Here is a 12,548-nt window from a genome sequence, read left to right as displayed (position 1 = left end):
ATTTTTCAATTTTGTTGTTGACATCTGGTGTTGGGTTGAAACAGGGAACCCAGAGGAGGGAACCCCCCATGTCCGGAATGGAGACCAATAACCAAACTCACATGCAACAGGATATTTGCCCAGTGGCCTTTTTTTTAATAAAAAAGAAACAGTCACTCATGCAGTATTGGTCATACCAATTCTTCCCCTTGTTTCTTTCGGATGGTTGCCAGCTCAAGTGCAGCTGGTTGCAGATACAGTGGGTCAAGTGGACTCTCTGGGGAACCAATAACCAGCTTCTCGCATATGTCTGATAGCAGGGTTGTCTGTGAATATATGGAGATACACAATGATAACTTATTTCAATGTATCATCCCACAATATATTTTTACTTTACAAGGTTCAAATGAATATTTATTTAAGAAAAAGATGTTTATGGCAATCAAAATACTGTTTAGATGGTAACAAAGAAAGAGCAAAATTACTGAAATCGAGTTATCATAGATGTTGATAATTAGAAAGCGCGCATAAAAAAGCATTTGGCAGATTTTGTCGGACCGAGGCTCCAATAATCCACTTACCGTGTTGGTTATGTTATACTCAAAGTCTACCAGTGACATCTCGCGCTGACACATACTGATAAGGTCAAGCCCGTGCTTCACGATGGAGTTCCGGGTCAGACACAGGTCATGAAACCCGCTAAAAGGGGCCCTGAAAAACGTCATAACCTCTAACACTCACATATGTACATCTGTTGACTTGTCAAATCAAATTTAAGTTAAGACCTTTATTACTGGATTCAAGTTTGGAAGCCTTGGTTTTCAACCATAGTATACTGATAAGCAGAAAACATCATAAAACCTGAACAGACTGGGAGTTACTCGTAGGCTGTTCTGATTTTATGCTGGTTGCATAGATCCATTTTCACATTCTAATCAGAAAAAGGAAAAACAAGAATATCTATTATAGAAACAAATTCCCCCCGTTGTTGCTTGAGAGCCCATTTCTAAGACAAGGTCAAATTATATGTAAGGTGATACAAGTACGAGTGGATTGAGAATGGCATTAAACAACTAGTTTGTAAGTTTTTAAGAGTTGTAGCTGGCAATGTATGCTATATGAACCAGTGAATTCTACTTAACCCATCACACTTGAATTATTAAACTCAAACTAGGTCAAGGTAAATTGATAACATTAAGATGAAAAAGTAAAATCTGGTCAAACTGTCCTAGATGTAAAAATGGCAGGATAGAAGCATAACAATATAAGTATGCACTTAAAATAGACAATATTAAATCCACTGAATGTTGCATTCCAAAATAATTTCCTGTCTTTAGCAAATGAAAACAAGAGGGCCAAGATGGCCCTAGTTCGCTCATCTGAGAGGAGTCGGTTCATTCAATCTTTACCAAACGTCAAACTTGACCTAGATATTGTCCAGACAAACATCCTGGTCAAATTTCATAATTATTGAACCAAAACTCTGGCATATGGAGTGATTTTGTTTTTGTAAGATTTGACCTGGTGTCCTTTATTTTGAGTTGACCCCCTAACCAAATATCAAAGTTTGCTTACAAAAATAAATATTATGACCAAGATTCATAAAATCTGAAACAAAATTGTGACTTCTAGAGTGTTTACAAGGATTTTGTATAATATAATGAAAATTTGGACAATCTTAAGGCAATAATTATGGCATTAATTATGTGGTATATATAAAACCAATCTTTTCACCAAGTTTCATGATGATTGGGCAAAAAATGTGACTTCTAGAGTGTTCATAAGCTTTTTTTACTATATAAATATGAGAAAACGGCCCCCCCCAGCAGCCATGTTATTCAACTGACCCGAACCATTTTCAAACTCAAATTTCATATCAAGGAAACAAATGTTCTGACCAAATTTATCATGTTTATCATGATCTGGACCATTTTCGAACTCGTCCGAGATATCAATAAAACCAATGTTTTAACCAGCTTTCATGATGATTGGGCAAAAATTGTGACTTCTAGAGTGTTTACAAGGTTTCTCTATAGCCAAATAAGGAAAACTGCCCCCCCCCCCCCCTGGCAGCCATGTTATTCAACTGACCAGAACCATTTTCGAACTCAACTCTCATTTCAAGGAAACAAATGTTTTGACCAAATTTCATCAAAATTGGGCCAAAAATGTGACTTCTAGAGTGTTCACATGTTTACAATATATACATTTAGAGAAAAATGCCCCACCCACTGGCGACCATGTTTTTTCACCGATCTGGACCATTTTCGAACTCGTCCGAGATATCAATAAAACCAATGTTTTGACCAACTTTCCTGATGATTGGGCAAAAATTGTGACTTCTAGAGTGTTTACAAGGTTTCTCTTTAGCCAAATAAGGAAAACTGCCCCCCCCCCCCCCCGGCAGCCATGTTATTCAACTGACCGGAACCATTTCAAACTCAACTTTCATATCAAGGTAACAAATGTTCTGCCCAAATTTCATGAAAAATGGGCCAAAATGTGACTTCTAGAGTGTTCACATGTTTTCACTATATACTTTTAGAGAAAAATGCCCCGCCCACTGGCGGCCATGTTTTTTCACCGATCTGGACTATTTTTGAACTCGCCAGAGATATCAATAAAACCAATGTTTTTGACCAACTTTCATGATGATTGGGCAAAAATTGTGACTTCTAGAGTGTTTACAAGGTTTCTCTAAAGCCAAATTAGGAAAACTGCCCCCCCCCCCCACCGCAGCCATGTTATTCCACTGACCTGAACCATTTTCTAACTCAACTCTCATATCATGGAAACAAATGTTCTGATTAAATTTCATGAAAATTGGGCCAAAAATGTGAATTCTAGAGTGTTCACAAGTTTTCACTATATACATTTAGAGAAAAATGCCCCGCCCACTGGCGGCCATATTTTTTCACCGATCTGGACCATTTTCGAACTCGTCCGAGATATCAATAAAACCAATGTTTTGACCAACTTTCATGATGATTGGGCAAAAATTGTGACTTCTAGAGTGTTTACAAGCTTTTTCTATAGCCTAATAAGAACCACTTTTGAACTCAACCAACATATCATTACGACAAACTTTTTGACAAAGTTACATGAAGATTGGGCATAAAATGTGACTTCTACAGTGTTTACAAGTTTTTTCTTTTTTTTGACCTAGTGACCTAGTTTTTGACCCTGCACAACCCAGTTTCGACCTCGACAGAGATTTTATTGGGACAAAGCTTCTGACCAAGTTTCATGAAGATCGGACAATAAATGTGGCCTTTAGAGTGTTTACGAACAAATGTGGACAGACGGACGGACGTACGACGGACAAAGACCGGTCACAAAAGCTTACCTGAGCAATCAGGTGAGCTAAAAAAACAACATTTAAATGAAGTGTTCATAATTCACTTGAATTTGTCAATTGTAAAAGGATTGCTGCACAATATTTTTAATTTGTCAAAATAACCGGCTAAAAGTATATATGTCCATCTCGTATAATCTGCAATTAATAAACAAAGTTCTCATTTATATGCAGTGAAAAAAGGGCATACCAGTTACTGTAAACGTATAGAAATTCGTCGGTATGAAATTTCGTGGTTTAATAAAAAACAACTATTTCGTTGACACGTAATTTCGTGGCTTTCAAATTTTCGGGGAAGACTGACCGTCATAATAATTAAACTTTTATTAAAACAACCAGAGTAATAACGAAGCATAATCTGCTAATCTGTGTTGACAGCAAGACTTGATGTTAATGTGCACTGATTCATGACAGTGTTGCCGATTATTGTCGATAAGAGTGATAAAGCGGTGCACTTGTGGGTCCCCACTCGCTAATTGCCATCAATGTTGTTTTGACAATATTTGCAATTCTTAGCCCAATCAGTCTCCTTGTAGTAACAATTGAGTAATAAGGTCCCCAAAATACACGTGTTTAACCGTTATGTCTCTTTTAACTTTAATTGGCACTAACAGACATGTGATAAATCTGCAAACTGTTAATTTGACGACGTCATGTAAAAGAGAACAATCGTTGATGTACAGTTTAAAATTTTAAATATCGTTCTTGATTTCAAAAGTATTATTACCCAAACACTTTACATTTTCAATTCGGAAATGTTATTTAGTCAAATTATAGTGTAATGTGACCAACTGAAGTAAAGTAACTATTACAAAAAACAAATATCTCAGACAATCGACAACAAAAGAAAATGTCGGAAATGACCGATTTCGGATTAAAAATGTATACATAATCGTTGGTATTTGAATTCGTGGTTCAGCGGACCAACGAAATCCACGAAAATTGGTATCACACGAAATTTAATGGTTTTACAGTATCAGATAATAGCACCTCTCTGAGAAAAGAAGGTGAAATAAGGGTAAATGCATATGCATAGAGTGTCACTGCTAGTGCTGCAACAATATACCGGTATATCGGTATATATTGCAATACGCAATCCACATATTGTATTGCGATACGATTTTCATCTTTCCGGTACAAAAATTCATCCACATTTCGTCCAGAATAGCCATCCAAAATAATGATATCAAGGTAAACAAATCGGTGTTTAGTAAAAATAAATCGTTACGTAAAAATAGCAATCTAAAAAATCTATAATACGGAGTAGCGTTGTTACATCGGAGTCCGAAAGATCTGCTTTTGCATGTCATACTGTTAAATTTAAGATGAAGCTTATGGAAATACGAAAAAACAAAACAATTCATTCCATAATAAAAATTATAAAAAGACAATACTAATCTTTCATAACATAATGCTTTGTAAAGCCAAAAAAAGAGTTAATTGTGTTTATAAAGCATTTTGAAAAAAAAGGCTAGACTTGCCAATAGGATATAACTAGAATCTAAACATACAATACAAAGGTTATGTTCATGTAATTAAGTTGGTTTTGGTGATTAGCTGGCATGTTATAATTCTGGTACCAGTTAGCAATATATTGCAATACGGGTTTTTGAACTGACAATACATTGCAATATGGTTTTTGGCGTATTGTTGCAGCACTAGTCACAGCACAGGCTAATCAGGGAGAGTAATATCGCTTATATGGATTTTTTTCTTTAGAGGAAGTCTCTTCTTAAGGTAAATCGAGTGTAGGTGGAAAGCATCGTCCCCGATTAGACTGAGTGTGGCTCATGGGTAGCAGGGTTTTTTTTGGCCCGATTTTATAGCCGAAATTCGGCTATGTTCCCAATCCCAAAAAGTATACTTTTTTCCCAAAATGTGGCAAAAAATTCCCAATTTCCAAAAAAAAACAAACAAAAAAAAAAAAAAAATTTTTTTTTTTTTTAGAAAGAAGTCTAATGCGTATTTTATCTCAATTTCAATTCAATTACATCTAACAAAGTATTATATGATTTTGTTCTTTTAATTTAAATGATTATAAAGAGTTATATCAAATTTAGTATTTCCCTAATCAGTGGACTTTTCATGTGGAAAAAATGGCTAATGAATTTATTTTCCCAATTTCATGAAAATGCCGATAAAATTCCCAATTCCAAAGCCATGGGCTATCTTCCCAAAAAGTGGAAAAAAAAACCTGGGTAGGTTGCATACTTGTCCATCCAGCCCACCAGACTCTTCAACTTCGCCACAAGGTCAGCGACGGTGGATAGAATATTTATTGGCAGTTTGCGAGTCCTGACCTCATTGGTGTGGATGTTGGCACGGTTACGGTCATTCTCACTAGTGCGGGCTCGGACCTCACTCTTCAAACTGCGGGCCTTACAACCGAGCTGTAGGGCAAGAGTCTGAAGGTTCTCTGTCTCGTAGCCGTACCTCTGAAAATGGAACATTGATATACTGAAGTTACCCATTACTGACATGAGGAAACATAAAGTTAGTGGAATGTAGACATGAGTCTAGCTCTGGGAAAACGGGGCTAAATGCATGTGTGTACAAGTTTATTATGTATGTACCTTAACTGGATTTTCCTAAGAGACTTTGTTCAAACAAAAATTACTATAAAAGCAGAAAGTGCTGTTCTTAGCCTGTGGAGATTACACGGGCTTATCAAGGATGACACTTTTCTTTCATGCACAAAGTCTTGTTTTCCCATAGCAACGTTCATATTTATTATTTATTAATCAAGAGTGAACAAGGGCTGTTTGTAAAACATGCATGCCCCCCATATGGCCTGTCAGCTGTAGTGGAAGCCATTGTGTGAATACGTTTTGTGTCACTGTGACCTTGACCTTTGACCTAGAGACCTGAAAATCAATAGGGGTCATTTGCCAGTCATGATCAATGTACCTATGAAGTTTCATGATCCTAAGCCTTATTACTCTTGAGTTATCATCAGGAAACAATTTTACTATTTTGAGTCACTGTGACCTTGACCTTTGACCTAGTGACCTGAAAATCAATAGGGGTCATCTGCCAGTCATGATCAATGTTCCTATGAAGTTTCATGATCCTAGGTGTAAGCATTCTTGAGTTATCATCTGGAAACCATTTTACTGTTTCGAGTCACTGTGACCTTGACCTTTGACCTAGTGACCTGATAATCAATAGGGGTCATCTGCCAGTCATGATCAATGTACCTATGAAGTTTCATGATCTTAATGATCTTAGGCTTAAACATTCTTGAGTTATCATCCGGAAACCATTTTACTGTTTCGAGTCACTGTGACCTTGACCTTTGACCTAATGACCTGAAAATCAATAGGGGTCATTTGCCAGTCATGATCAATGTACCTATGAAGTTTCATGATCCTAGGCTTAAGCATTCTTGAGTAATCATCCGGAAACAATTTTACTATTTTGAGTCACTGTGATCCGGAAACCATCTGGTGGATGGACCGACCGACGGACCGACCAACATGTGCAAAACAATATACCCTCTCTTCTTCGAAGGGGTGCATAAAATTGTCGACTCAGGTACTGTTTACATGTATCCTGGGTACTCTTAAGTATACTTACATGTACCCCGGGTACCTTGAATATACTTAAACGTAACCGGTCGATATTAGACTGTACCCGAGTTGTATTCCAGCCCAAAATCCGATGTTGTAAAACGTGCTACCGATTACCGTAAAACGATATTGTTTATCTTAAACAAACTCATCTTTTGAAATAACTGCATCAAAATGTTTTTTATGAGTGTCAGTTCCGATTATATAGAGACCATTTTACAGACAATTTACATAAATCTGAACGTAATTAATTTTTTTAAAATAGCCTAAAATGACCGATTTAGTGTTAAAATTCCTGGGTACTTTCAAGTATATTAACCGTACCTGGGGTACATGTAAGTATACTTAAGAGTACCCAGGGTAGTAGTACCCGAGCCGACAATAACCAGTCGTGCTCAAGTAAGACTGTCTACATAGAAGTTGCAGTTCCTTTGCGTTTACTTCTTAAAATAAACATTGATAATAGTGCTATTTTTTCCCAGCAAGTTTTCTTTGCAGACTCTATATAATGACCTAATTGAAAAACCTACACGTTAAGATTCAATTAACATCTGTTTATTCCCCAAATCTGGGGAAAACACATTTGTTCTGTTTAAAATCTACCCTTGCAAATATGTAAATTGTCACTCAAAGTTTTATTCCTATATTTAACAAGACCTACGTTTGTCAAACTGAATATAATTCCCCCTGAACTCTCTTTTATGCTGCATCACAGCAATTTTAGAGAAAATTGTTAATCCAAGGCCCATAATTTGATTCATTTTGCCCAAAACCAATGGACTGGAACAAAACTCACACTTCATCTGTAAGTCATGTATCACATAAAAAAATAACATAATATCGGAAACTGTAAATATAGAGAAAATTGTTAAAAAGTCAATGGACTACAAAGAAAATCACACTTTACCTGTAAGTCATGTAGGTTGACTCACATACCAAAAATGAGATCAATATCTGAAAGCCTTGTGTAACAAAAGTCCAGAAAACAATTATTAAAGACAACATTTTAAAGTCCAATGCCAATAACTTTGCCAAAAATCAATGGACAGGAACATAAATCACACTTCATCATTCTGTAGTCATGACAGTAGACCGTATATAAAAAATCAGCTCAATATCTGTAGGCGTTGCATAAAAAACATAGGAAAACATTTTCGAAACCACAGGCCCATAACTAAGCCAAAGTTCAATTGACTGAACGAAACTCTTACTTCATCTGTAGGTCATGAAGGTAGACTCACATACCAAAAATCAGCTCAATATCAGCTCAATATCTGAAAGATGCGTTAAAAAACTCCGGAAAACATAATGCTGGACGAACGGACAGACAGACTGACAGACAGTGCAAATGTCATATTTCACCCCTACCAGAGGCATAAAAACGATTCTTCCATGACTGAATAAGGAAATTGATTGTTAAAGTTCTCTGATTTTTCACATGTGCCTGTGATGCAGTTCATGATTGTTTAATAGCATGTATATTTTTTCATTTCTTTTGCACTTGTAACACACAAATGAGCGTGTATGGGAACTTTAGGGAAAGACTGATCGGTCACAAGGGCAAATCTTTATCCTACCCCCTTGGGGGATTAAACAAGAGCTGTCGGAGGACAGCGCGCTCGACTATTCGAGTGCTTGACAGTATTATGTAAGCCATCATGGGGAAATTGTTCATATTCAATAATTTATTAGACGATCTTTCAAAAATAAAAAAAGGAACAAAAAAAAAATTATTTTTTTTGGGGGGGGGGGGGGGTTTGACAGGGGGTATAATGTGGGGTGTGGTCATTTATTAGACGATCTTTCAAATATAAAAAAAGAAACAAAAAAAATATTATTTTGGGGGGGGGGGGGGTGAGAGGGGGGTATAATGTGGGGTGGGGTAATTTATTAGATGATGTTTAAAAAAAAAAAATTGGGGGGGGGGGAGGTTGGGGGGGGGAAGGGATTCTGGGTAGGGGCCAGGGGTATTGTTTGGGTGGAATCCATTGTGGTACTCAGGTAAGTATTGTTTTGTCAAAGTAATAATAAAATGTGATCATAAATAAAGAAGTTAGGGCAATTTAAGCAAAATGTTCAATTATCTAAGTGTAAAAGAGCCATAATTATGTCAAAATGCTTGATACAGTGGTCTGCTCTTGTTTATAGGTTGGGGTCATGTTGGTAAACAAGTATGCAAAATATAAAAGCAATATGTCAAAGGATATAGGTAATATTTGGGGTAGTACGCAAAGTTTAACATAGATTTATCAATAATATGCATATTCTAAGCATAAAAGGGGCAATAATTCTGTCAAAATGCTTGATACAGTTGTATGCTCTTGTTTATAGGTTGGGGTCATGATGGTAAACAAGTATGCAAAATATGAAAGCAATATGTCAAGGGACATTGAAAATATTTGGGGTAGTATGCAAACTTTAACATTTGCTGCATATTCTAAGTGGAAAAGGGACCATAATTATAACAAAATGCTTGATAGAGTTGTCTGCTCTTGTTTATAGGTTGGGGTCATGTTGGTAAACAAGTATGCAAAATATAAAAGCAATATGTCAAAGGATATAGGAAATATTTGGGTGGTACGCAAAGTTTAACAGAGATTTATCAATAATATGCATATTCTAAGTATAAAAGGGGCAATAATTCTGTCAAAATGCTTGATACAGTTGTCTGCTCTTGTTAAAGGTTGGGGTCATAATGGTAAACAAGTATGCAAAATATGAAAGCAATATGTCAAGGGACATTGAAAATATTTGGGGTAGTATGCAAACTTTAACATTTGCTGCATATTCTAAGTGGAAAAGGGGCCATAATTATGACAAAATACTTGATAGAGTTGTCTGCTCTTATTTATAGGTTGGGGTCATGTTGGTAAACAAGTATGCAAAATATGAAAGGAATATGTCAAGGGACAATTAAAATAATTGGGGTAGGACGAAAACTTTAACATTTGCACGGAAACGGCAACGGAAACGCCGACGCCGGGGTGAGTAGGATAGCTCCACTATATATATTTCATATATAATAGTCGAGCTAATCCACTATATATATTTCATATATAATAGTCAAGCTAAAAATGCCTGCTTACCAGGTTTTTAAGAAGGTCAATAGCCTCAAGGATGAGCTCCTGGTGACCAAATTTGAGGACATTCAACTTCTCCAGATCAGAGTGAGTCATCACCATCAGCTTCTTGCCGTCCACAGCACTCGCCAGGAAGTAGTGCATGTAGGGAATCATAGCATCGTCCATGTCGAGACCTGAAACAGACAGCATGGTCAAAACACTCTGGCTGTCTTTTGGGGAAAAACTTTTTTTAAAGAAGTGATGCATATAAGGAATAGTTGGATTTAATGTAGAGGCTTCACTCAGACAGAATAAATAACATATTTTCATGGCTTTCTTTCTTTGCGTTTTATATGGGGTTGCATTTGAATTGGAAACTGTCTTTTTGGTTTGTATTCATGCAATTCTTAAACACATTTATGGTAAATATTAAGAGGTTTTGCTGCCCTTCTTAACAAATTTGTGAAATTAGCTGAAAAAATTAACAATTTTCCCCCTTTTTTAACAATAATCTCCAAAATCCTCCAAAAAGCACAAAATTATGCTGCTTATTGAACACAAGCTTCCGGACACAAGCTGCCAAAAAATAAACGACCACTGTCTATCAGTTATAAATATTTATTAATGAAAGTAAGCAGCATTGAGTTAAGAGTGCAAAACTAAAACCACAAAGTGCTACAGATGATGTACATGCATGTACTACACTGGTAATTGAAAATTTTTAAGGGGGTAATTATCCGGAAAATGGTCATGGTCTATGATAATGAATATTTAATAAACAAGTGCTGGGACAAACTGTCACAAAGGGCATTATTTGAATGATAATTAGAGCAAAAACAAGAGATGTGTTTGGTTGTCAGAAACACAATGCCCCCTACTGCGCCGCTTTGAAATAAAATTTATAGTTATCATTTGGCATTTAGAAATCATCTCCCTTTAAAGCTTATTACTTCCCTTGGATTTTATCCAATCCCACTGCGGGGGGGGGGGGGGGCAATCAAGGCCTGTGGTTTATGAAAGAGATCATAGCCAGAGTTCATCATGTATCTATGGACATAAGTCCACAGGTATGTAATGAAACCTTCCATTCACAAATTATTACAGGAAAGAAATGATAATTATATCATTTAGAAAAATTGACAAATCAATCATTTAAGTTATAAATAATAAAAAATTCTGTACAGTAACTGTGAAAAGAACTTAAATTATTGGTAAAGAAATCTCTAATCTGAGATTTATAATTATATAAATTACTTCCCTTGAAAATAATTGTCTCTAACAAAAATCTATTTTTAGTAGCAAATAATTATAAGCCACTACCGTGACTGTAGATTCACAGGTAACCTTAAAGTACCTAAGATACTTGTATGCCCTTCACCTTTCACCACTCAAAATGTGCAGCTCCATGAGATACACATGCATGCCAAATATCAAGTTGCTATCTTCAATATTGAATAATTATCTCCATTTACAGCTTATTACTTCCCTTGGATTTGTATTTTTGACCTTAGACCTTGAAGGATGACCTTGACCTTTTACCACGATGTGTTTGTCAGAAACACAATGCCGCCTACTGTGCTGCTTTGATTTATTAATTTTTTTTATATAATTTGGAAGGTCAGATAATTATGTCCATTTAAAGCTTATTACTTCCCTTGGATTTGTTTTTTCGACCCTAGACCTTGCAGGATGATGTTCACCTTGAAATTTTACCACTCAAAATGTGCAGCGCCATGAGATACACATGCATGCCAAATATCACAGTGTTTTTTTCGGATGAAATATTCTGCGTTATTCGGCCCAATTCCCCCATCTTTAGAGTATATATTTTTCCCCCAAATATTTTTTAAATTCCCCTCTCGGAAGTGTTATTCAATTTTAATACCTTCGGCGACACTTTCACCGGAAGCGATGGCACTGAGACGCCACATTGCACTTTTGGCATTAAAATATTTGGGGGAAAAATATATACTCTATATATTTCACTGCCGGTATTTGAAGAAGACTGACTTTTAAGTTGTACTTGTTTGAAAAGAATATCAATTTAAAACAGATTTGTCAATTTTTTTACGATAGCTTTTGCTGTTGTGCGACATGTTGGAATACGTATGGTTTGGGGTAGATGTCGTAAAGCGAAAGTCATGATAGTGAACTACGTACTGTTTGCGGTAAAGGCTAAAATAAAGTAAACACGCGGATGAAGTTCAGGAAAATTGTAGTAAATTCGTATTGAAAGACGTATTTTGAAAAGCTGGCTGGAGCACTGATATATCTATGTGTCAAAGTATGCGTTTTTGCAGGAACTGTACTGTCATCTGATTAAATTTAAGGTGAAATGAAAGATTGTTTGCGGTGTGCCGATGATCGTCTTGAGGTCAAATATTCACACACTTTGTTTGCCTAGGACAAAAAAAGTTATGGTATGTATGAATAACATGAAAACGACATGTTTATGTGTCTATTTAGCAAAAAAAACCATTATCTACAAAAATTTTAACTTGGCAAGTAGCATGTCTTAAAATCTCTTAACATTATTCCAATGAAGGGAATCCTACTGAAAAACAGTATAGAAACAAATATCCC

The 12,548-nt window shown here is 36.0% G+C and overlaps 1 protein-coding gene across 4 annotated transcripts in view; it reads right to left on the bottom strand.

The window, feature by feature from the left end:
* The window catches only part of LOC127851739 (connector enhancer of kinase suppressor of ras 2-like), an 87,143-nt gene that overhangs the window by 71,764 nt on the left and 2,831 nt on the right, over positions 1-12,548 (bottom strand). For all 4 annotated transcript variants that reach the window (XM_052385602.1, XM_052385605.1, XM_052385603.1 and 1 more), the window contains exons 2-5: positions 9,990-10,159; positions 5,546-5,769; positions 561-690; positions 177-305 (exon numbers count right to left, since the gene is read on the bottom strand). In XM_052385602.1, the coding sequence (XP_052241562.1) occupies positions 177-305; positions 561-690; positions 5,546-5,769; positions 9,990-10,159 (653 nt within the window). The remainder of the gene's footprint in view (positions 1-176; positions 306-560; positions 691-5,545; positions 5,770-9,989; positions 10,160-12,548) is intronic.

This window comes from Dreissena polymorpha, chromosome 11 (assembly GCF_020536995.1).
Source record: "Dreissena polymorpha isolate Duluth1 chromosome 11, UMN_Dpol_1.0, whole genome shotgun sequence".
NCBI classification, from domain to species: Eukaryota; Metazoa; Mollusca; class Bivalvia; order Myida; family Dreissenidae; genus Dreissena; species Dreissena polymorpha.
This window is presented reverse-complemented; position numbering and strand designations above follow the sequence as displayed.